Source organism: Calonectris borealis, chromosome 4 (genome assembly GCF_964195595.1).
Source record: "Calonectris borealis chromosome 4, bCalBor7.hap1.2, whole genome shotgun sequence".
NCBI classification, from domain to species: Eukaryota; Metazoa; Chordata; class Aves; order Procellariiformes; family Procellariidae; genus Calonectris; species Calonectris borealis.
This window is the reverse complement of record NC_134315.1, coordinates 83,571,912-83,596,449: the sequence shown is the minus strand read 5'-3', so window position 1 is coordinate 83,596,449 and position 24,538 is coordinate 83,571,912. Positions and strand designations below refer to the sequence as shown.

The following is a 24,538-nucleotide window of genomic DNA, read 5'->3' as shown; positions in this document are numbered from 1 at the left end:
GTATAGCCAATACCTCATCCCTCCTACCACGCTTCTCTCAAATCTGCGTAAGCATCTGTGATCCGTTACTGGTTTTGAAATACTTTCATACGCGTAGCCCAAGCAGAATGGGATGGAAAGACCACTCCGGACGCGAGATACGGATGATCAAGTCTTTATTATTTTGTGGAACAAAATTAACAGGAGAAAAACCGCCCTCCGCTTCCCCCAATCCAAACATCCAGGTGTCAGCCCACGCTCTAGCATTACAAGCAGCACCCGAGCAAGCCTGCCTTGAACGTTTGCAGCATCAGGAGGCGTAACATCCAGCACTAACAGGCAGAGACGCTCCCTGGCGTCTGAGGCACCAAGGAAGGGGCCAGTGCTGACACAGACAGCTGGCAGCGAGCAGAGTCTCGCTCTGACCTTTCTAAATGCCAGTTTCCATCACAGCTGCCAGAGCTGTATTCCGAAGGGTCTTCAGCGCCTCCCTGCTCGTTCATAGAGATCTCGCGTCACTTGAGAGGACCTGCTCAAGAGCTGTCCCGCTTTTCGCATGAACAACAGTCGCAGCCTTCACTTTGAGCAAGCAGAGTGGCGGCTGCTCCTGCCGGGCGAGTCGAAAGCTGGGTACGGGTCACAAATAAGCTGTCACCTCAGAGCTGCAAAATGCTGGACATACCAGCATTAAAATTATTTACAGCAAGTGCCTGGTTTCCAGTTTAATCCTCTAACACGGAAATTGCTTGGGTCTCACTTTCTCCTTGGGGATGAGTCACGCAGGGTTTGGATGCAGGAATTAGAAATCTCGTAAATGTGTACAGCACGTACACAAAACTTAACCCTAAATTCACTACCTTCTCCATTCATCTCTGGTGTCTCACCCCTGCAAAGCAGTGTGCCCGCACTTGAATTCTAGGCTTTTTGTATGTCAACACTCTTGACAGCTACTAATGTACTTGAAGGGACAGCAGCAACCAAATGTACCTGGTAACTACCATGACGGGGGGAAAAAAGAGCAGAAAAAGAAAAACTGTCTGAAGTTGCCCCCCCGTGAAGTGCTCTGGCTCTGAAGGGCGCTAAGAGGGGCTGGAGAACTTGGGTGGCTGAACGTGCCGAGGCCTAGAGGGAACTAGAAAAGAGTAACTCCTGGTACGAAGTAGCACCAACCATGTAAATAACCTCAGCCCTGACACGCTTTTCAGTGCAGTTCCAGCCAGACTAATGACTAGAAAATCCCCTCTGAGGAATTAAACCACTAACCCCTAATAAAATCTGTACAAAACCAAATGCATTTGTCACATATAAATACATCCGTTTTCTATGGACTACAAAACATTCTGTGGTCTTAAAGACTGAAGTAGGCTTCCAGTATAAAACAGACCAAACACAACTCTGACATGCTACGTGCTTCATAAGGAAGCCACTGCCGCTTTTTCGAGTAACAAAACTCCGTGAGGTAACAGCAACAAAGAATGATGTAGCATGAACTGTGAAACCGCTTTAAACTGTGTTTCAAATTAGAATTTCTAGTAGGTGAAAAGCATTCCCATTTCATCTCACCTTCAGTCTGATCTAACCAAAAAAAGAAAAATAAAGTGAAATGCCAGGTTTATTACAATGATTTTTTCATGTGCACAAGGGGGAGAGGTGGATCGAAGCGGCCCGAAACCTTCTGTGTCATGATGAGGATTTGGTCTCTAAGTACGGGAGAATCCAACTCCTCCAGTTACCACACCAGGATAGGAAGTACAGTTACACCTTAGCTTTGACCACCGTTCTGTAGTCACAAAGTCACAGTGAGGGTCTCTGAGAGGAAGATGGGAGATGCCTTAAGGCACTTCCATGCCAGATCAGTGCAGGTCGTCAGTTCTCGCATCATGCACGCCTCAAAACCACCTACACCCCCTACCCCCCGTCCCCAAAATACTTTCACAGCTTTGTTTGATTTTTCGATACTGATTTGCATAGCAAGCCCACGGCCAGAGGGCCGAGCCGAAGAAATGAAGCTAGAACGTGTTTTCTGGCGCCTTACCTGGCCTTCTCACACCTGGCACGGACGTAGCACGGTTGAGCCAGATTGTCAAAGGCAACCGGGAAAGGGGAAATGGTATTTCAAGTGCAGCCAGACGTGAGGATTAAAAAAGCTCCCGTTCTGCTTTCGGTGAGCCTTTGCTTAGCAGCAGCACGATTTCAGGCCACACGCTCGAGGACGAGACCGTTCCCGACTTGGACACGCAGACACACACGCACACACAGAGCTCTTTTTTGGGCGAGGGCTCTCTGTTCTCACTGCGCCCTGAGGCTGCTGGGGCACCCCTTGGGGATAACTTTATGCGACATTCCCAAAGCAGTTCTCCCCAGCACAAGCTCAGGTCTGAGAGCAGGCAGGGAAGGCTCAGACTGTTGTTAACAGTCACAAGAGACTGTAAACACCATGAAGCTGCTTCCTCTCTGACCTCCAAAGGACACAGGCAAGTGTCTTCTCTTCACATCCCCCCTGAACAACTCCAGCAACCATCATCAGCTACAACCTTTTTTGGTCACCTCTCTCTGCAACCTGTCCCCTACAAGGGACTGGTCGAATACTGGTGGATGAGCCGCTTGTGACAGGGATTGCAGACGCGCTCGGGGTTAATGCTGGACGGGAGGGGCAGCTCATTCGCTGAACAGGCTTCACAGAAGATGCCGCCGCAGTTCTTGCAGATGTTCTGGAATGCAGGAAGAGGACAGAAAAATTAAGGAGATGCTCACGACGCAAGCAACACAAAGAAACTTACGTTTTCTCTCATTATCATTCCGTCAACCCAAATCCTCCACTGGGCTAGAGAAAGACGCTCTGAAAGTCTACTCTAGTCCCCTCTGAAGACCAGAAGTTTGCTCCTGTGCTCAGGACCAGTTTATAGCAAAGCTCCTTAGGTCAAATGAGAGTAGGTGAAGGCTTGTAGTAAAGCAGGTAAGAGTTACCAATAACGAACCATTCAAGTTTTAATTGACTCAGTCTATCAGAGCGTTCTGCCACAAGAGGTGCACATGTATATTTTATAGCCATATAAATACACTGGAACAACAAGTCTTGCCTGAGATAAGTATTTAAATGTGCGCATGGATTTGGAAATGTATCCAAGTCGGATATAAAGCTGTGGCGCTTGCTTTGAACTCATGGGTTTTCTCAAGATAAACACAGGGGAATGGGAAAGACTAGAAACCCTACACAGAGTTCCCGTATGTGTAACAGGAGACGTTCACGGGGTGACTGGGGGGGGCAACCGCCCGCCCCCCGGCCTGTTCTAAGCATCACGGTACTGCGGTGTTGGGGAGGGAGGGCTGGCTTCTGACCACGACGAGGAACGCCGTCTTCGCAGGCGCTGCGGAGCAGGCTGGCTCGGGAGCAGCTGTTTACTCTGGCGAAATCGCTAATTGCCGGACCTGTCCCCGTGCCAGGCAGCACTGCAAACACTGCTGCAGCTGGGAGCCCCTGCCTGGAAGACTCACCGCCCGTCACTTGCCCAGACGTGGCCTCTCCGTGCGAGCCTGAACGCTTCCTGGTCACGTAACCTCACTGTGCTCCCCAGTGCCCCCCAAAAAATTTTCCAAGACCTATTTGGAACCGAGGTACCGGTTCATCTTTACTCAGGTGCGGAGGTCAGAGCCCCGCACGCCTCGTGCCGGGGAGCCGGCCGCCACGGCACTGCCTGACAGAGCTCCTCCCTGCTCCCGCCTGTCCACGGCTCCGCAACAGCCTTTTGGTTCAGGTCTTGGCAGATCAACCAGGGGAAAACACAACCCGATGCCGCCTTCCAGCTTCCCCCTAAAGCGCTTGCACCGGTGACCAGGACGCCTGCTGCACCGACGGCAGTTTTATCAGCGCCTTGAATTGTTTCCTTGCAAACTGCTCCTGCTCCTCAGCATCAGTGGAAGAAAGTATCCGGGTGAAGGCAGCACTCCCACCGAACACCCTTTTTGGTAACCCTTGTAATCCCTCTAGATTCAGAGTGTAAAGCAGTGAGAAAAGGAAGAGGGGCTTAGCCATGAAAAAGAATAAAAATAAGAGAAAAAGGCAAGGTGGCTTAAGTGGAGAAATGACAAACAAGCGTTAACACCTCCTATTCTCACTTCTGTTTGATCCCAGAAAAAAACCACTTTGCTAAGAAGGGAAGAAGCTGCTAAGGAGAAGGAAAAACAAACCACTGAAGACAGAGCAGAGTGGGGAGCCCTCAGCGACCACTGTTTAACAAGTTTACTTTAAGGGTAAAGTGGACTTCAGGAAAGGGCTTCGTTGCTTTGTCCCGAGTCACCGGTAGGAAATCTGTGCTATTCGAAAATGAGAATCAGAGGAAACGCACATTCACCAGCTGATGGAGATGCCAATACAAGTCGTTGGAGTTACCTTTTTTTTGCTTCGGCTGCTTTCTTCCTGGCAGAGCTGGCAGATCTCAGCGTTTCCAGGTCCTGACAGCTGTTCCTAAACCCCAAGTAAAAACCAAGACCTTCTGCTTTACACGCTTCTTTACACGGCAGCTGTATTAGAGCTCTGCGGCTCATCCGCATCTTAAACGGGGAAGGAGATTTCACATGCTTGTGTTTTTAACCCCTCTGCATTCACAGCACACCGTGCAGCCACACAGGACCACCGTGCATTTGCAGGATGATCCACAGTTGCATAGGGCAGACGGGGAAGCACAGCACGGCTGCGTGAACCGAGGACCACGCAGCTCCATTTTCAGGCTGAGATCAAGGCTGCTGGCCCAGCAACAAGGCAGGAACTAGACATCTTTTTCAGTGTGAAAAAGAGCCGTCAGATGCAGAAATTCCCCGCGGACAGGACACAACGCGAGTGTGGCAGCATCCCATTGACAGTCAGGGGTCTAGCTGTGCTTTGCCAGGCAGCCGGGGGAGAAAGAATGGATTCTGGTCAATCTGACTACATGGAAAAAACATAACAAAGCAACCGACCAAAACACCCTTTCCCTCTAACCTACAGAGCAACTGGCAAAAGCCTAGCCCAGACCAAGGAGGTTAAACACTGCCATTTTCACAAACACTCAATTGTATTACGCTTTCATTGTTCTTTTTAGACACACCAACACAGGAAAGGCACGGAGCAAAGGAATAATAAAAGGGGTTAACATTAATTTAAAAAACAACATGGTTGTGCTGAGGAGGCAAAATGAACCCACGTAGGTGCAGCACTGCCAACTAAAGGCCTTTCTAATGAGATAAGGAGCACTTTTCCACTAGAGAACGATAGCTGCTACGGACTCCACAGACAAATCCTCACCAAGGCAAAACCTGAAGGACAAACTTCAAGGTATTCGGGCAGGGAAGATGCTGCAGCGACCCAGGAGCTCCCTCAGTACCCTTGCCCTTCAGTATTTCAATGCAAAAAAAAAAGAATCACCAACCTGCTCTTCCTGTGCGTCGCTCGGTAACCTACAAGAGAAGAACATCGTCACTTGGAGCCGGCACTTCCGTCACCGCTACGTTTAAGAAAAACATCTGGACTATCAGAGAATTCCCTCATCCTGTTTTCAAAATCCTACCCATACAGATTTTTGGTTTTGTTTCTTCAAAACCACGCTGCTTGCGCCAGATATGAGGCGTTCATAAGCTTCAGCAAACAGCGAAGCGAAGAGGCGGGATGCGACTGGTGCTGTTTAGACATGCAGCACCTCCGCCTGAATGGCAAGAGTAGGAAAAAAATCGCAAACACCTTCAGAAGAGCACAGGAAAGGAAGCATGAACACAGAAAAGACTCTTTAGATGGTACTAACAGAGTTTAAAACTAGCTTTAAACATATTACTGCAAAACGTTTGATCCCCTACACCACCTGTGAACAGGCAGCGATAAGGAGTTTTGAGGCCTTCCAGATAAATCGGCAGCCTGACGCTCAGACTGCTTAAAGACTCAAGGTGAAACAGGGATAGAAAGCATTTAAGGCCTGGAAGGTTTTCAATATCTGGTAAAGCAGATTTGAATTGAGCTCAGGCTATTTTTAAGACAACACTTTTCCGATTAGCTTTATACTGGCATTCAGCGCACTGTGTCACAGCACTGCGTTTCTTCACTGACAGGCAGGGTACTCCAAATAGGCTGTTACTACCTCTGAGCAAAGTCCTCCTTATGGGGCTGTTCCCTGTGGCTTTTAAAACATCTTTTCACATTTAAAACCAAATCTGAAACTTAGCTTTCAAATACTAAACAAATCCTACAATAAGAATCCTCCCCTGTATTACTGAGTTTAGAAATATGCTACCTGAACTACATTTTTTTACAACCATCTTCTTGAAGTATAATTTCAAGTTCTCTTTCTCCAACAGCTTCTATTCTCGTCCAGAAGCCACTGGTTATTAGCTCCAAATGCCATTGATCCACCTTCTCCTTTCCCTCACCAACAAAGATACCTTCTTTGGACTCAAGTACCAAAGGTCCAGGTTTCTGCAGCACTTGGCTTACGAAGGTTCGTTAAGTAAGAAAAATTAATAAACAGCAGATTTATATAGAAACAAATTCAAAGGGAAATGAGAGACAGCTTTTCAGATCCGGACAGCAAGCAGTAGAACCTCCTTCTTCCCTTTGAGAGCTATGAAAAAGCAGCAAAGAGACCTCAACAAAGGGTGTAAGGTTAAAAAAAAATCTTTTTTAGAAAGGGAAGTTGCACTACTCCAAACTTCACAACAGCAAAGAAATTAGAGAAGGGGAAGCAGGACTTCGAAAAGGAGAAGGCAAAAACGAGATTTCTTTCCTTCCATACTTGTGTGGCAGGACACTGTTCTCCTCTCTTAGTGGCGGTTTCAGTTTAGCGTTTTCTTCCTGGATTTTGAGCTTCCCATCCTGCCGAAAGGAAACATTTACCCATCAGTCGAACTATACGAAGACTCCAGTTTCACCCCTGCCACGCTGCAAAGGGAGACTTTACATTGATACTTCGGGAATACCGATCTGCCCCTCCTCGGCACAGAGGTGTATTTGGACATGTGAAAGCACACAAACACCAATCCACCCTCGGAGCAGCTCCACGTGCTTTCCTTCTGCTGTGCACAAAAAGGTGATGTCACATTTTAGAGATGGACTCTTAAATGCGTCCAACGATCTCCTTTTACCAGAAAGTACAAAAAACTTCACAGTCACCGTTTCTTATTTTAACAGCAGAGGTTGAAAAGCTAGACGGGCTGAATAGGCTTTTTAAAGACCGATCAGCGAGACAAATCTTCTCAGCCAGGAAAGGAAACAAATCCTCCCCTCCTCCTCAGCTAAGACACGGATCATAGCCCGAGCCATAAACGTACTGAAACACGACGGTCCAAAACCAGCCGCCCGCCTGCACGGTAAGTGCTGGCAGTATCACCCACGCACGCATTGCTCTCAAGTTGTGACTACAATCTCAGCGGAGCTCTTCAATTTCTGCAAACGCAAGCTTCCACCGGATCAAGCACCACCTACAAGTTTTGTCGCAAAAGAGAAGTCCATTCTGAAATCGCTTTGTTGCACATTGGCCCATGCGTTCCTAGTGGGAACACCCCGGTCGTGCTAGAGCGCTCGCCTGCCGAGAAAAGGAGGATAACCCCGCGCGGTAACCTGGTCCCAAGCCCAGTGACAGGCTGTCAGCTAAGCAGCTATTCTGCCTTCCAGAGAGCTAACCAACTTTTGCTTTTAAAGATCAGACTACCCGGTTTTGGGTTTGGGGGTTTCTGGTTTTCATTTTTACTGGCCAACCGCATCGCACTTAGTTCCCAATTCCTTCTACTGAATTATAGCTGTTCTGCTACGGCAAACATGACTTTTCGATAAATGACTCATAACGCGTAAATAACTTCACCGAAATTATGTGTAACATTGGTTAAAAAAAAAGAAAAACCTGAATCGTTCAAGCAGCACAGGGGAGCCCAGTGAAGGCAACTCTCAAGTGCAGCAGCACATAAAAGAAATGCGGAAGCAACCTCTATTACTTCACAGTTCTCATAGTTGCAAGTTTTCTTCTCCAAAACAACTATTTTACTGCCAATTCCCAGCAAAAGGGCCTGTTCCGTATTACAGAAAAAGCTGCAGAGCAGATTTTCACTTTCAAAGGCAAATTTACTGCTAAAAAGGTAGTTTTACTCTCGAGATGAACACTGCGCTTTGCTTTAAAAAACCACTGAATTCATTAATGCACAGCACTAAAAAAAACACAGAAAGTCATTTGTGATGCCCTCAAGAGAGTATTTTGTCTTCCCAGTTTTACTCTTTACCTCTTCCAAGAGAATTTCCCTTATTACAATGCAAAAACTAAAAACGAGCAAGTTTGCTTTTCATAAGACGTAACGTGTACAGCATCTCTCCTGCTGTATTACACTTGGTTTTATTAAACTAGTCAAGGAAAACCACAGTCACTGTCAAAATTTTGTCAGATGCCCAGCTTGGAAGAGGAAACCAGAGTTCTGCAATATTTTTGTGAGGCTCAACTCAATAAACTGCCTATTTAGTGTGTGTAAAAATGTTCCAAAGCTCGTTTTGTTGTGGCACATTAACAACACATATTTATTGCCAAATAAAGCTCCGGAAAAGCTAATGAGCAAAATGAAACTACACCTCAAACACAAGCCAAGAAGAAGAAAAGTCATATTACCTGTCTTAGCCAATTCTTGGCGCCTTTTTTGTTTTCTTGGCTCCGTTGGTGACTCTGTGACCATCTGTCTCTTTCCCGCTTCAGTTCCAGTTCAAGATGGCTCCTAGAACATCGAGGTGGAATTGTGAATAAAGGCTATGGTTTTGTAATACTCGACATCGACAGCTAATGAACTATTTAACCCTCTCTTTACACTAAAGCAACTGAACCCCAACTCCAGAGCTGAAAACTGCCTCTTGGAGTAACAAGTTGACTCGCAGTGTGTTAAGCCATAGTATGTCAAGGTGGAAAATCTCAAAGTGCTTCATCTAATTCTAGCACAATTTTGCGAGAAATAAACCTCTTGACTATGTCTGCAAGTCCTTGAGAAATACTTAGTTATTCATCTATTACAGAACTGTTGATCAGTGTCCTGTTCAAAAAGACATTCTTCAGCACGTCAACCGCTACAGGAGAGGCTCTGAAACCAAAGCCAACACCCTTGACCGTTTCTCAAAGCCATCCACACGGGATGGATGGACTGTTTCTCCCTGAGAGCTGTGGCAATTCTTCTGACACCTCACCTAAAAGTGGGGCTCGGTCCTCGTGGAGCAAGCTGGGGCTCCTCACCGGGAGTACTCTGCAGCCTGCTCTGCTGCTGAGGTTGGTAGAGCAACAGGATACGAGCAGGTCAGCGCATGGGCTTGAAGAGGAGAGCCCATGGGCTGCAAACAGGATGCACACGCTGTTTACGGACCGCAATCCCGTCCCTGGTCTAGCCTAACCTGTAACGAAGGGACGGCACACGCTCCTCCAAGACTGCTAACCAGTCTGGAAACCGATCTGCACCGGTACTGCAGCCGAGGCTTCTGTCTCAGTGCCGCGGGGGAACAGCGAGCCGCAGGGAACAAAGACACGGCTGAGTGCAGCACATTCATATTCGGGAGGACAACTCATCAGCGGGTCAAGGACAGATGACCAGGCACATCTGAGGTCCCTGACGCAGCCCGAAGCAGACGGAAGAGGAGCACGACTCTAAATCTAGCTGCGGATGGCAGAGCCTTTACTCTGGGCCACCAGAAAGCTCAACGCCTCCACCACCGCAGCCTGCCTGCGCGCAACAGCCACAAAGCTCTCGGAGCACTCGGACCAGCAGGGACTGAAGCGCCGGAAACCCCGTTTTCTGAAACCATTACAAGTAAAATACAGTAGCTGACACAGGGAACGACCCCTGTACCAAAATCAAAGCATAGAAACCGAGAATCTGCTGGTAAAAGTAGTGGCAAGACTTGTACTATAAAACATTCAGAATCCTCCTTGCTGTTGAAACCAACATTATCCATTATTGCCCTCGTTAGCCTCCATACCGCTCCAACAGTTTTTTAAATAACTCATTACGACTACAGTCTCACTAATTACATAGTCTAACTGAAGTGAGTAAGGCTGGTGGAGACTTAGATCCAGAAATGAATCCTCGCCCACGTTGGCATTTAAAAACAAACCAGCTGAGGGAATTCTTGTTTATAACTTGATTTAAAAACACCACCACCACAAACACTAAAAGCCCCATTTCCTCTTAAAGGAACATAATTCAAGCAAGACTACCCAGCACCCACTGCAGCACCCTCCAATAACTCACTGCTTTAAAAACTCAGTTAAATAAAGCAGTATAGCCTCCCGGTAAAGGAGGCTCAATCTGTCATCTTGAAATAGCTTGAGCGAGGAAGGAATCGGAAAAAGTCCAACTGATGCAAAAATAGACCAATTTGCAAAGGTAGCTACACTAAGTTAAACTGACTCAGCGCAAGGTGCATATGCAGAGAAGATGCATTCCCCATTTATACCCAAGAACCCTGCTAAGCTCACCCATGCACACCCAGGACCTCGTCGGAATTTCTGAAAAAAGCCACTTGCTGGCTTTGTGGGTACCCTCTGTAACTTTTTGAAAAAGGAAACAAAAAGCTGCGCCAGGAGGGGAGGAGGGGACAAGAGGAAAAAAATGCATCCAACAACGCTTCCACACAATCCATTCCAGTGACCTTGCAACAAACAGAAGATGCGTCATGGCTGCAGGAGGAGAGATGCTCTTCTATTTTAAGATAAGAGGATATCTCTGTTTTCCTGATACTGGTAAACTGATGACACTGCAGGGGAAAACATGATAGCTCCTGCCAAGTTCTGTACATTGGGTTTCCAACTTTTTGATTGCCTCCCAGCAAAACTGAGACCAGTTTCAACTGGGGGAAAAAAAAAAAAACCCCACACAGCACTGTTTGTCAGACTGACAACCTCCCTCGCTCCAAACTCTTCAGCGTTAGCTCTAGGCCAAGACTTGGCTGATACATCCCTGCTGATGAGCAGCAAATTGTTCGCTTTTAGTTTAGCTTTAGATTCCAAATTATGCTATTACAGTGGAAAGTCTGATGCAACTCTAGACGTTGGAGAGGTCTACGTTGCCGTCAGAGACCTGACCGCGCTCTGAAGCGCACATCCAGCTCACTCCCGTATCCCAGAGCAGGCTAACCTGCAACGCGACCTCAGTGCAGACTGAGGATCTACCGACCGTCCCAAACAGGTTTTCCAGCTTGTGGTTATCTCTGTCCTGCATCTCTAGCGCTGGAGGTTTTCAAAAGAGATGGTTATCGGCAGGTGCCCAACAAATCTAACCGCGGTGCAGAAAGCCCCCACGGACACTTCCGTGCTCAGAAAAATATCCTGACATTTCATTTCCACCCAAGATACGTTCTACAACCTGCTTCTGATATTCCACCGCCACCTAAGGTTTGTACTTCTGCTGGTGGTTTTTGCTGACCACGTAGTTCTTCTTCTTCCAATCCAGTTTTTCAAGTCGTAACTTTAGACACCCATGTTAAAAGATTTGCCGTCTCGCAAAGCATTTCACCTCCCCAGACTTAATGCCTGCCTGGCATCTAAAATGCCACTTTCTCTTTCGTTTTGCATTCGCCCTGCCTGCTTTCTACTAGACACACTAATAACAGCCCAGAAAATAGATTAGAAAAGGATCTCTTCACCGTTGCCTGGAGAGCTCTTCCACTTCTAGCTGGAGGCTGTTGATTTTGTCCCCGAACTCCTGCTTGAAGAGACGGTTGTCCTGCTGGGCCAACTGACGGTCCTTCTCTGCCTGTCGCAATCTGGATTTGAGCCACATGAACTTGTGATAAAAAACAAAAGCCATGGTGGGGAGGAAGACCGAGTTCAACCAACAAATAAAAAACCCAGTGAAAAGGTAAAGCTAAAAAAAGGAATGGTAAAAACAATGGAAAGGAGGAAAATTTTTTAAAGAAAAGCAAAATGTAGGTGAACCAGGCAGAAGCTCTGATTTTCAATAATTTTTATTCTATCACTACAGTTTACAGCCATTAGATGAAAAACATAAAACATCACTTTTATCCAGATTCAAAGCAAACCTCAAGTACACAGAATTTTAAGTCCAATTTGATTTTAATGTACGTTACATTTCAGCTTTACACATGTAACTGGAACTTGCAACATAGGTTAGCTACTATATTGAGAATTAGTGCATTTTCCTGGTCTCCTCCATGGATTGACACATTGGCTCAAGCGCCCAGGCATCACCACACCAAAGCACTTCCACTTCGGGCCTGACAGCAGCAATGGCCAGATCCTCGATTCTGTCTCATTTTAGCGTTACTGTGACAGCAAACAAAACCAGCCCGATCCCCTATTTCTACGGAAGAAATCTGGGGAGGGGCAGGGGAGTTAACTGTTCTAACTAGCTATTTGGATACCCTGATGAAAGCTTCCACCTTTTTATCATTATTTTATTTTCCTCCAGGTAGTTAAAATGAGTTTCTAGTAAAAGGTTACTGAAGGTTAAGTTTATACTTTCAAGCATGCGACTTGGGCATCGCGTAGACATTTAAAACGGGTCTCCAAGTCTGCTTGCGTGCGGGAGTCCATTAAACAAGCTAAAGCGGTGGAACACGCTTGCGTACAGGAGGACTAGGCTGAGCCTCACAGGTTTTTCAACGTGAGAATCAATAGGTGTTCCTTCCCCACTTGCCTTTCAGTCGCATTTGCCACCCACTGCCCCAAGGAGCGCTATCCCACAGGACAAAGGGAGAACTGGCACCAAACAATTTTTAGAGGCATCTCACCAGAGCAAAAATCCCCTTATTCAACCCAGAAAACCCCCAAATGTGATCTTCTTGAAAGAAAAAAAAAATCTCTAGGAGCACTTATAACCTAAAGCCTGTGACAGGCCACCACAGTGAACTTCTGTGGCCACAGGGAAGAGGATACTAGTTTATAGTAGTCCAACCTACCATTACTTAATAGTTTTGCACTGGGGTGTTAAATTGGCAATTATTTATCCTACTGAGAGCTGTTTCCAAGCTTTAGCTGTTCTTTCATTAGCAAATTCCATTTGTGTTGAGCAACAGAAACCCAGAAGCAAATGAAAGAAGTGTAATAGTAAAAGGCAACTCTTCCTTTTCAACCACTAACTACTCGGACAAGGAACGGTCAAGTACCGAATTACCATTTCCACTCCCACCACTGCACATTTTGTTCCTTTCTTCCTTTTTTTTTTTGTTTTTGTTTCTTTTAAACACTACAGTATAAAGATCAGATTATTTTTTGTAAAATGTGTAACATCCCTTTCTAGGAAGAGGAGAGACCTACCAAAACACCTCTCCTCAGCTTCCTTCGGTCGGGAAGAACCGCAACGTATGTCTAGAGGGGTTCATGGCAGAGGTAGAAGGCAATGCAAAGACAAGGAGGTTTCCACTGAACTTACCACTCTATCATGTTACTCTAAGACACCTAGCTACTAATTCTGGACACATGAAGTTTAAAGGAATAAGGATAAGTCGTAAGTCCCCACCCTCCCACCAAGTCACTAAGGCAAAATCCTTGCAAGCAGTCTCGGTTACAAGAGGGCCGGTCTTCACGGTGATGAGCTATCGAGTCGCGCCCCTTTGTCTTGGACTCGGGGCCGAACCCACAGAACAGAAGTGAACGGGTAACGGCTTGGGGTACGCACACAACTACTTTCAACAACTTCCAGGGACGCATTTTTTCGTCTACTTCACAAAAAGGGTAACACAGAAAACTAGTTGACTTCCCAGAGCTGGCCAGTCTGATACGGGCTCGACCAACGCACCTACTATCCATACATGTTGAAGACTTGTGCTGCTGTATACGGTATGCACCACCGGGATGTACAGAGCCACATATCTCCCATTCCTTATGCTTTTCTGGTGTGTTTATTGGCCAACTCATTGGTACGTTAACACAGTTTAAATGGCAAAGTTAGGGATTTTTATACCCGACTAAATCTCTGAAGAAAAACTCACTGATTTTAAAAATTCAGCAAATTCCAAATCAACTTTAGGTGACAATTAACATTTTAGCAGTTGCTTTTAGCAATTCTCAAGTTCTCCCCTCATAAATGAGTTCTGATGTCAGAGCTGTGAGGTGACCAGACATAAAAATGTCTAATGATGCTTCTGCATCAGTTTGTTTGCTGCACTGTTTAAGGTTTTTGCCTGTTTCACCAAATCCTTTTCACTGTGTAAGTCAGTCAGAATGAGGAGGATGAGAAAATGGAAAAATAAGAACAGCAAGAGAAAAAGAGCACATCAATTAGCTGAGCAGATATCATAAAACATTTTAAAATACAAATTTTCTACAAACAAAATTACCCTTTTTATCAAGAACCATTCAAAATATAAACCCAAAAGTGAGAGCGTTAATTTAGTGCAATGCCCTAATCATAAAATAAGTCACAGACAATACGTGTGGCTGAGAGCGATGCTTTTCCCTGATTTTCTCGGAGCTAGCACGACAGTCAAGGCAATTCACAGAGACCGAAGTTCTGAACCTTTGGCCAAACCACCGCAAGGCCTGGCTTCCAGAACAAGACAAAAGGGAAAAAGGAGCACTGCTCCTTCTGAAATCAATCTGACTTCGATGCTGAGGCCCTCCTAATTTCATGAGCGTTAGCAACATGACAGCAACACGGCCATTAGGATGGAACTTGTCCCAGTCCAAATGGATATTATACCTATTATACCTATCTTGATGAACTTCTAGCGACAGCCAGGCTGCCCTCTCATCTTCCTCCATTTACTTTCACATGGGGATTTTGTTCGAGCTCACCTCCCTCAGAAAGCACAAGGCTGTTCATAATGAGAATGGTTCAATTTGGGGTATTTTTTTAAAAACGGTCCCAGAGAGATGTGGAATAACCAAGCACCTCTGAGCCTGACCTCTGCCGCACGCTCGTCCTTCCTGCTCCCACTGTAATCCTGTCATTAACAGCCAAGCACTTCTCTAAGTTCATATTCACGTTTTTTATCAGTGTTATCAGAGATAGTAATTAACCTCTCATGACTGGATAATGTACAAAAGCGCAGCTGACGTAGATAAACAAAGCTGCTACGTCGATTACTGGTTTAGTACTATGTTCTTTTCTAATGGAAGCCCCTCCTGAGCATGCAAAACACTTCTCCTAACAGCATCTCACAAAATTATAGCTCTCCTCACGTAGCGCTGTTGAGCAGTGGCTAAGCAAAGCACTCGCACTCTCGCCTGGTCCATTCAGGATCCGTGGGACGCTACCGCTAGGATATACACATGATTTTGTAATTGTAAAAGTTTCATTTTTTACCTTTGTTCAAGCTGTTTGATGGTGGCAGCCATCTGATTTGTTTTTTCTTCCAAACGGCTGTTTAATTCGCTCTTCTGTTTCACTCCCATGTCTGAACTCTGGAAAAAGTAGCATTGTGGTTTTTATTAAGTAGCAGTAAAACCAAAATAAGCCAGGATAAATCACGTAGCACATGAAACGAAAGGGGCAGAAACCAAAGGAGGCAGGAGAAGGCGCTCAAAAAGCAAATGCCAGGTCAATATTGCAAGGACAAACATCTTGCCATACAGGTGTAGGCCACATCCGGACCCCACAAAAGGGCAATACCATAATTAATGAAGCTTCCTGTAAAATACATATTAATGCTGCTAATATAATTTGACCATTTTGCACAGAATGATTGGCTCAAGGAGAGCAGAAGTAACTCTTTCCTGTTCTAAAATTTATTTTAGGATTTCTTTCTGAGCATTTTGTGTTGCTCTTTGTCTTGACGGTCTGCTTTTGTCATCACACAGTAATGCATGTAATTACACCATATACCTTCAAATACTAGACTGTACTGCAACAGAAGCTACCACGGCTCAGTTTTTATACCACAAAAACACAGAAGACGCTTTCCCCAGTCACACACACACACACACATTTCTGGATCATCACGAGTCTTTCTTCAGAAGAAACTGCATTTTCCGTTAACCTTCACCACATTCAATTGTTGAAGTACCACAGCTTTCTTCCAGCAAGTATGCTATACAGCTTGTAACTCCTCCACACCTAGCACCTTTTAAATAGATAAGGGGGGAAAAAAAGAACAAGAGCTATCAGTTTAATCTCGAACTCGCTGCACGTGATGTAATTATTTCCCTACCTGCAGCTTGAAAGACAGTTCATGCTTTAGGGCCCTGAGATCATCCAGTTGCTGTCTGAGCGCCACCAGCGCATCTTGCTTCTCGCAAACATCTTTCTCCAGCATCTTCATGGCTAGCTCCATCTCCTGTCGCATCCCGATCTGCATCTCCAGCTCTTTCTCCACATCCTGGAACGTACGGATCGGTCAGCGTTACCAGCCAGCTTTCCTCACCATCCCTGAGATGACCACCCTTAACTGGTGCTCCTGCCAATGCAGTCACCACCTAGAAGCATGCTGCATTGCCACAGCGTCACAGTTACAGATCTGACCCGTCAGAAACAATTAAGGACAATAAATGCACACTTTCAGTCCAATATTAAAGCAATGTAAACAGCATGGCTAGCAAAGAGTCAGAAAGTACTATAGAGACCCATCTTTCTGATGGAGGGGACTAGTGAAAAGCTGGCAGACTTTTTATTTCCTAAAAAAGTTCTGCTCAGGCTTTTTTTCCCCCACCAGCTGAGCACACTCTATTGAATAACAGTTCAGATAGTGGCAATATCCTTTTCTGCCAGGGGGATGTGTCAGACCTAGAAATGCAAGCGCACTGCTCATTTTGAGAAACAGACCTCGAACTGATCAATAGAGCCACAAAATGAACATTGCTTCTGACAAGACTGTCTCAGATCAGGCTGAAGCAGGCAGGCAAGAAGGAAAAAAAATCCCTTGGCCAAACATTTTCAAAGGTGATTGTCTGACAAGGAGTTATTATGTGAAAAAGCTCGTTGTAGTGAGCTCCAAGCTCACGCAGTCCTTACCAGCCGCAGCTGAGTCTCCTCCTTTAACTGTTTTCGTGCCTCAGTCAGTGCATGTCCATCAGCAGTTCTGTCTTTAGTGACCTAAGTTAATGAAGACACCCAATTAGCTTGTCATTGGATACTACTAACCCTCACATTTGCTGATTATTTGCTTTTCCCACCACTTAGAAAACAAATTCTGCAACTATCAAAACTCAGAGTGCCATTCAGTTAATGCAGCGTGCGGCTTCCATGTGAAATGCCTCTATTTCCCTGTTTCCCCAAGGCGCTCAGTGCACTTCAGTGGACAGGCATTAAATGCGCACTGTCCTCCTCAGAACTTTAACAATATACTGAGTACAATATACGGGTTACAAAACCTCAGAAAAAGATCTCATGGGTTTTAAAACTAAAACCAGATTCTGCCATAGTTACTAGCACTTTCAATAAATCAACAAAAAGGATTCTAGATCCTGCCCCTTGACTTCCGAAAACGGTAGCGTTTCAGGTCAAAAAAGCAGAACTCCTACTTCCAAATTTTTCTGCCACCCCCTCAGTAAATCATCCTTCCTCCCGTCCCTTCTGACACCTCCGCCCAGCAAGCCAGGGACATGCTGTGGAAGCTCTCGGCTCTGCGCACGCTCACAGTTCAATCAGCTATGGCCAGGCAGGATTTACTGCGGCCGGGGTCCATCTGTCACCCTCTGCGGAGGGCCCACCTGGACTCACTCTTCTCTAGTGCCGTTTTTGCGTGAGATTCGTACGGAAATAAAGTCTCTTCCAAACACCGACTTCTTGGTTGAATTTGGGCTGGGACTGCCCCAAAAGGTTCAATAATCATTCACACACACACACCAACCTTACGATTGGACTCTAAGATGTAAGAACTTTCTTCTTTAACCCGCTCCATCTCTTCTTGCAGTGTAATAATCCTGTTGTTCGCAACCGCAAGCTGTGAACAAAACAGAACAACAGTAACATATCAAAAACATACTTGACCATTTCTTTTTTCTCTCTAGACACATTTGATGTACTCTTTGTTTACACTTGAAATGAGGGAAAAAAAATATTTGGCATGGCAAAAGACAACTCGGTCTCTACCACGGAGAAAGACTATCTGAAAAAGCATCAATTGGTGCCAGTGTGATGGGTTTCCCGTATCGGCTAAAACAGAGACTTCCCAACCTATTTTGGTTCCTGTCTTTCAGTGACGTTATTGATTTCTTCAGGTCTCTACCTGCTAGACTCAGTGTAACATGTGGTTAGCGCAACTCAACAGAAATCTTCACTCCGTTCCCCTTCCCTTGCCAAAGATAACAAAAAGGAAAAACGTGGTTTTGCTGACTAGAAGGTTTTGCTGACTTCTAGCAGTTGAAATATATTACCAGAGAAGAAAGCCTTGCGCGGGTCTGCTAAAGCTTCAGTAGTTTGGGTACACCGCTAGGTAGAGCATCTGAGATGCAAGATGCTCAAGCATTTGGGCAGGAGAAGTACGATGAGAACCTCATCAGAGGAGGAAGATCTGGCCGGAAACGGAGGATCAATAGCACGCACCCCCCTTACGAGACAGGACATCTGCCTCAGTGGAATTCCCAATGAAGACATCCCCGCAGACTAACAGATTACTTTGAGCATGTGGTCAAAGTCCAAAATAACTTCAGAAAATTCCTTCTGGCTTTGTAAATCGTACTTTACTTAAGCCTTGCACACAAGAAAAGCTCAGTGACGTTCCAAGAGATCAGCAAGGTTATTAAGGGACAAACCCAAACAGAAATTACCCTAATAAAAACGTGGGTCTGATACAGCCCAAGCCAAATACACAAATTGATGTGACATCTGACGCAGTTCATTAACTACACCCTGCAAATAGCCCTGCTTGGCACAGCGTGTTCCAGTGTCACTTAAATTCTTACTTTGAACAGCATGCGGACTTCACTAAGATACAAGCAAATAAATTATTGAAAATCAAAAAATACTTCAGTCAACATTGCAATTAATCTCAGGGGTACCATGCCTAATGGGCACAGCACTCATACTCCGCAGGTAATAAATCAAAAGCCACTTCTTACAGCAGCACTGAGAAAGGCAGCCTCTACTGCAAACCATCTTTCTAAAATTAAAAAAAAGTTTAATTGTAAAAAACATTTTCAACTCCTTAACCGCAAGAGTGGATACACTAATTTCCCTCGCGAAAGCTTCTCATCATTTGGAATACATCCATTAGAGTAAATGATCAATAACCAGACACACAGACCTCCTTTAATGAGGGTGAACAAGCAGAAAAGAATTTCTATTTCATATTTGTTCTGCACTGAGACATCCCAATCCAAATCATTCTGCTGAGCTAGGTGACATGCGGACAGAGATACTGTAAAACCGTTAGGATGAGACCTACTATCACCCATTTGTCAGGGAACTGACCCCAAAAGTTTTTACCACATTTATGCCATTACTAATGAACTGCAAGACCAATTTTAAAACACAGGTTACACCTATGACTCACGCACCAACCATTTTTCATGCTCAGACTGAATAACGTTTAACCTATGATGATATTTTTTCCTTTATTTCTTGCAAATTGTGTCAGGGTAGAGAAAAAGTTATTGAAACATTTCAGTTACTATCTTTACACTGTAGTGAACTTCTGCACCTGTTAAACTAAACGTTTAAAAATTTCGTTGTCATGTCTGGACATCTCATAACCTACATATGTTTTTAACATAAACATTTGGCTGTTTTTCCACCTCATGCTTAGTTAGTAGCAACAGCCAGTGTAGTTCCTCGGCAGGTCAGTTATTCCAGCCCCATCCTTAAACACTTATCATTATGTACAGGAGAAATCTGAAGTTAACTCCTCCCTTTCCTTTTTTATCCCCAATTCCAAAAGGCCAAAATATTAGATGATTTTCTATTACACTTACCTCCTCGGTCAGTTTAGTGTTGGATTTTTCTAAGGCATCCACCTTGGCCTGTAGGTTGTTTACCGTAGCACTGTTGAAGAGAAAAAACACCCTACAGTAATTTCTTCTTTTTTTAACAGCCATTTTTCTGTTTTGCTATACTATGTAATAAAGAATAAATCAATCGTGTCTTACCTTAAATGTCTATTGAGTTCTTCTACATAGTTCTTCTGGTCCAAAATAGCGGTTATCTGACCATCTCTGGGGGAAAAAAAAAAAAATCATTTGGCTCAGCCGTTTGGATTCCAAGAAGTAAGAGACACCACTAAAGGTCCAAGAGGAAATGTGGCGATATAGCCTGCATAGCCAGCGTACCGATACCCTAGGTCCCAGCGAGTCTATGCAATGCATGTGAAATAGCAAAGCCAAGTTGCAATCTATGCATCTATAATCAGTCACTGTCCCCTGACTTCTCAGAAGCTGCAATGGCTACATTCACCTGGACGACACTCAGGCATTTTGTGACACACAAACCAGAATGATTAAGGCAGACAGTATTTCCAAAGTACAGCAGTATTTTAAAGAAAAAAGAAAGCTGGTTTTGCACTACAGTTATATTGGACAAGAGTCATCTCACCAAAATCCAGTCAAGGAAAACTGTCAACAAACGCATGTCTTGCATGCACTTCCAGCAGGAAATCTTAACTAAAGAAAAGAATGTTCTAAAAATGAAACTATAGATAAAATAAACGCAATCAAAACACCTGATCCTGAGGGATAATTATTCAATGTATACCTCAATACAAACTAGCTGAATTTCCTTAGAAGGAAGAAGTTACTCTTGAAGAACCTCAGAAAACCTCAACACCTGATCCGTACGTCAGGGTGCCCACGCTGTAGTTTTCAACCAATTGCTCTGAATGTTGCACAGCTCCATTTGTGTATGCTGGCACAAGTACTTTAGGCTATTATTACAGTTATGATCTTTTCCGATCAGAGAAGTTATTTTTTCTAAGGATGTTATGGTGCCAAAAATCAACTCCTGTCCTGCTAGCCGTACCCCTGGTGAAGGCTACTAAGCTCCTTACCGAACAGGCTTTCCAGAACGGCAGACCCAACTCAGCAGAGGGTCGCTTTTGAAATATTTTTATCTTCAATTGCCACTTAAGGAAGAACACAAAATTTCTGGAAGACTTTCCTTTTCCTCTAGCTCCTCCCAATATTTCCAGTATCTTATTTATATGTTATGGTTTATCACAGAAGAGCAATTCAGTCTAAGTAGCTTTTTAATTAAAAATGTAGGGCAACCTGGAATAAGTGAACACAAGTTACCAAGAGATAAGAAGAAGGACAATTGTGCGTGTACCTACCCTTCACTGCCTTTTGTGCTGTTCCCATCTTTCAAATACATTGAGAAATCAATAACTCCAACCTAGAAAAGAAAAATTGGCATTTTACATTAAAGACTTTTTCTAAGACTAAATACTGTCTGTAGTTGTGAAACTTTAGAGTCATTCAGCTGGAACATCAGTACATGTTGTATTATAGCAAGGATTCATTGTAACAGTAATCTAGGCAAAATTAATGAAAACGTGGCGTATTTCAAGCAAAGATATAGCAGAATAAGCAGCAAGCCTTAGGACGTAAGGACAAATCATTACCATCACTTTATCTGTATATACACTGCTTATGCAAGCTGAAACGTAAGTGCATACAGGCTCATTTTCTTTTGTTTAACAGCTACAATGATCTCATCACACAGCGTGAGTGAATTAACAGTTCTGTCCACTTCTCCCCTCATTTTGGCTAAGTCCTTCCCCATTTTTGCCTCCTTTTTCATTTACTACATTTCACTGCACATTGACCTGCATGCAGACCTTAGCAAAACGTAGCAGCAAAGAGAACACCAAAATCCTGAGTCTCTGATCTCAGCACCTCCAGCTGACCACAATCATAGTAACAACCTTGTATCAGTCTTCTATTACATATAGTAACAAACTTGTATCTCGGATGATGAAAGCCGCCTACAATGGAAAATTCTTCCAATTTAAACGAGCAGGAAAAAAAAAAAATTAAGCGAATACCCAGTACCTGTGAGTCCAGGTCCTCTCCTTTCATGCAGAAGTTGGCATCGATGACGTTCAAACCTACTAGGAGGCCAGCAATGATCGCACCTTCTTCTTCCATCATCAATGCATTAGGCTCATAAAATTCACTGCAGGATGCACGGCAAGAGAAGACAGGTGTTGCATCTTTAGAAGTCAACTAAAATGACGTCAACTAGCATGGGATCCCTGCTAGTTCATACAACAATATAATGCAAGCTCAGCCTTAACAAAATCCCAGGCAGTGGCACGTATTCCACACAGAAGCGTACTCCTATGTACTATCAATGTACCGCTGCTCCGACTGAACACATCTCTGTTAGCACAGTAAGTCTTTAGATGAGGCGAAGACCCAATAAGTAGGAATCCTGGTCCCTCACTGTTGAAAGGTGATGGAAAGTAAGCACGATTCTTGAGTAATGGTACAGCACATTGATGATTTAAGACCGGGGCTTAACATCAGAGTTTTTTTAAGTAGCATACTTCTACTACTCTATTACATACTGTCATTAACACAAGGCACATTTTCCAGTGGACAACACGAAGTTCTCCTTTCTAACCCCAAGTCGGCTATGGATCTACATGGACAGCCAACAAAAACCTACCTGCTGGAGTACAGAAACACCCACGTATTTATTAAATCCTACGGCTTTACACAGACATAGTAGTTCAAATCCATGGACTATCAATTAAACTACAAAATTATTGCTGTTTTACGAGTGGGAAGCGGAGACACAGAGAAGCGAAATGACTTGTTCCAAGTTAGGTGGTAATGAAGTGCCAAGGTCAGAAATGCATCTAGGGCCAAGATCTTGCAGACAGAGAATGCTGTATCTCCTCGGTACAAATATTTCACCCAAATCACCTCTTTGGAACCAAAATTTGTGTTTATTCTAATGGATACTTGAAACAACAAAAGTGGAGAAATAACAGCTTCTGAATTAAGAAAGAATACTAAGCATTTTTAATCCCTCAGAGGAAGCTCTGCATTTCACAAATATTACCATTTATCAAAAAAAGTACACATACTTTACCATTTGGGCGTAAAAGACTGTCAGGATCTTACAAGAGGGCAGAAGTGAACCTCACCTAACGGGAGAGCAAGCTCAGCACTCACCTGAGAAGATCCTTTCTGTTAATCAAGGCTTTCATGTATTCTGAAAGTTTCTTCTGCATTAGAGCCAGGCGAAGCCAAGCTCTTCCTCTACCTACAGGTGTCCTACAAAGGCCAGAAGCAAAACAGTTAGAGACATCCTGCAATGCACATTCACGAACAGCTTTAATAATCCTTTCCTGTATAAAGTTTCTGCATCTCAAAGAGAGAGCTGGCACTGATGAAAACAGGGAAATACAAATGCAAATAGTTACAGACAAGTTTATCTAAGCAATCACGGCTTCTCTCATAACTAATTATGTATTTGTTTTTATACTAAAAATATTTCCCTGACTTCACCTCTGCCAGATGCTACTCATAGAAAGAGATCAGCTGCTGCAACACATCACCATCTAATTCAAAAATCAGTTTTGCATAAGGCAAGTCAGAAGAACATGTGTATGCTTCAGTTCAGCACAGATGCTCGAGCTGTTAAGTTGGGTGAGAATCCACGAAGACAACCGAAAACACAGATTCAGTACTGTTCTCTTCAACTCTTTTGCTTATTAACACACACAGAGGATGCAATGGGTTATAGTCACAGTCCTTCCCCCTCTGTTTCTCCTGGTGATCTGAAGCAAGCAGCCTCAAAAATACGATAACTGATATGCTGCATCACAGCTCTGGCTCATCTACCCTGGCATGCTGGCCAGGAGCCAGTACCAGATGCTCCAAAGGAAGCTGTAAATCCCCCGTGTTGAGCAGTATTCTGATTAGAAGGAAATTTCTCTTCCCTCTCCAGCAGTCAGTCAGCTGTCTTATACCAAACAGCACGTGGGGTACTTCATTTTCTAACCCTAACTAGCATAAGCAGCAACTGCCCGTGAAAGTCATCTTCATTACTCCCCGTTCTTGACCTCACTAATACATGACATGACATTTCTCAAGCGTTAGTATGAACGCAAGGCTGAGGTTTAGAAACTCATTCCAAAACTTTATTTCAATTTATTTTATGTTTCAATATTCTTTTACAACAAGAAAAGGTAACAGGAGCTCTGGCACAACACCATTGGCACTCCACGCTGGTCCTGTAAGCTGTGCCAGGAGGAGTTCTGCACGGATCTCCAGTAAAAGCACTTGTCCGTATGTACGTCGCTAAATACTAACCCGAAAAAAATTGTTATTGAACTTATTCACATCTTTCAGCGAAGAAGATTTAATCCTTAGTCCTGCTACTCATACAAAAGCTTCCTTATACCTTTTTTTCTATTCCCCAGGCTGAAAGCCTCTTATGGTTTCTTTTTAGCATGGAATAAGCAAACCTGAATACTATGTCTGAAACGACTGAAATTTTTAAAAGCAATATATGCTTAAAGTGGGTTTTTTTCCTCCCCTTTTTAACATAAGCTAGCGTCTTCTCCAACTTTGTGGCTGAGCCTCCCTTTTACACAAACTTTACACGTTTACCTGAATTTATCGAAAAGAAAAATTACCTCTATCAGCCTCAAAACTATTTAACCTGTAATCACCTTCCTTCCAATTCCCCTCCTCTTCAGTCTGACTTCAGAGAGTCAGGAAAGGCTGTTCCCATTCCT

General features: G+C 44.3%; 1 protein-coding gene across 5 annotated transcripts in view; it reads right to left on the bottom strand.

Moving 5' to 3' along the window:
* Nucleotides 1–138: 138 nt before the first annotated feature.
* RUFY3 (RUN and FYVE domain containing 3) overlaps nucleotides 139–24,538 on the bottom strand; it is a 57,075-nt gene continuing 32,675 nt past the window's right edge. For 2 of the 5 annotated variants that reach the window (XM_075150399.1, XM_075150401.1), the window contains 15 exons: nucleotides 22,968–23,069; nucleotides 21,837–21,960; nucleotides 21,116–21,177; nucleotides 19,941–20,006; nucleotides 19,767–19,836; nucleotides 17,705–17,797; nucleotides 16,867–16,947; nucleotides 16,067–16,234; nucleotides 15,223–15,320; nucleotides 11,600–11,719; nucleotides 8,589–8,691; nucleotides 6,735–6,814; nucleotides 5,385–5,412; nucleotides 4,370–4,444; nucleotides 2,383–2,690 (listed from right to left, as the gene is read on the bottom strand). In XM_075150399.1, the coding sequence (XP_075006500.1) occupies nucleotides 2,547–2,690; nucleotides 4,370–4,444; nucleotides 5,385–5,412; nucleotides 6,735–6,814; nucleotides 8,589–8,691; nucleotides 11,600–11,719; nucleotides 15,223–15,320; nucleotides 16,067–16,234; nucleotides 16,867–16,947; nucleotides 17,705–17,797; nucleotides 19,767–19,836; nucleotides 19,941–20,006; nucleotides 21,116–21,177; nucleotides 21,837–21,960; nucleotides 22,968–23,069 (1,414 nt within the window). In that variant the 3' untranslated portion in view covers nucleotides 2,383–2,546. Of the gene's footprint in view, nucleotides 2,691–4,369; nucleotides 4,445–5,384; nucleotides 5,413–6,734; nucleotides 6,815–8,588; nucleotides 8,692–11,599; nucleotides 11,720–13,156; nucleotides 14,121–15,222; nucleotides 15,321–16,066; nucleotides 16,235–16,866; nucleotides 16,948–17,704; nucleotides 17,798–19,766; nucleotides 19,837–19,940; nucleotides 20,007–21,115; nucleotides 21,178–21,836; nucleotides 21,961–22,967; nucleotides 23,070–24,538 lie in introns of those variants that run through there. The other 3 variants (XM_075150402.1, XM_075150403.1, XM_075150400.1) reach the window with 2 other exon arrangements.